Source organism: Orycteropus afer, unplaced genomic scaffold (genome assembly GCF_000298275.1).
Source record: "Orycteropus afer afer isolate SDZICR_OR568_19922 unplaced genomic scaffold, OryAfe1.0 scaffold00057, whole genome shotgun sequence".
NCBI lineage: Eukaryota > Metazoa > Chordata > Mammalia > Tubulidentata > Orycteropodidae > Orycteropus > Orycteropus afer.
Window position 1 is genome coordinate 10,658,663 of NW_006921644.1, and position 873 is coordinate 10,659,535.

The 873-nt window shown below is 59.9% G+C and overlaps 1 protein-coding gene across 1 annotated transcript in view; it reads left to right on the forward strand.

The window, feature by feature from the left end:
- Window positions 1-231, forward strand: part of FOXC2 (forkhead box C2) — a 1,546-nt gene extending 1,315 nt beyond the window's left edge. The window contains exon 2 of the mRNA XM_007939215.1: window positions 1-231. Coding sequence (XP_007937406.1) covers window positions 1-231 — 231 coding nt within the window.
- The last annotated feature ends 642 nt before the right edge of the window (window positions 232-873 follow it).

Sequence of the window (873 nt, forward strand, 5' to 3'; positions counted from 1 at the left end):
CTCAACCCCAGCGGGGAGCTGAACCACCTCTCCGGCCACACGTTCGCGGCCCAGCAGCAAACTTTCCCCAACGTCCGGGAGATGTTCACCTCCCACCGGCTGGGCCTGGAGAACTCCGCCCTCGGGGAGCCCCAGGTGAGCGGCAGCGCGAGCTGTCAGCTGCCCTACAGGGCCTCGCCGTCGCTCTACCGCCACGCGGCCCCCTACTCCTACGACTGCACCAAGTACTGAGTCCCGCGCCTCCCCGCGCCGGCCCGCGCCGCTTCGCCTTCCGGACACTTAGGGCTGCAGAGGCGCAAAAGGAAACCAAACACGTCCCCCACCTTTTTCAGACCCGGAGCGGCGACAGCGCGGCGCGCCAGCCCTGCGAGAAAGCTGCAGGTAACTCTCACCCGCCGCCCGGTTCTGAGAGCCCAGAAAGCGCCTCTAACCGGGCGAATACTGATCGTAAAATTCCCCCCGGCACCGTGAGCGCCGGCGGCCGCGCTCGGCTCCGCTCGGGGTTTCACAACATTCAGTTCTGGAGCAAGTGCCAAAGCACCCAGTGATGACCTTCTGTAGAGACGCGCGTGAGTACGCGGGCCCCCACACCGCGTCCGCGCCGTGTGTGCCTTAGTTCTCTGACCGTGCTGTACGAATGTGTGGATTTCTGATCGGGCTATTTGTTGTTGTTGTTCAGAGCCGTTAATATAATATTTAAAGTTGAGTTCACTGGAGACGTTTTCATCCGGCCCAACCATTTCTAACCGCCACGCTGAAGGAGAGAAGCCTCCGTGGGTTTGCCCCCTCGGACAATTATGCAGTTCCATCCCCTTCCCAGCTGTAGGTCTTTTACAAAACAAAAAAAAATAATTTATTATTTTTGTTGCCAGC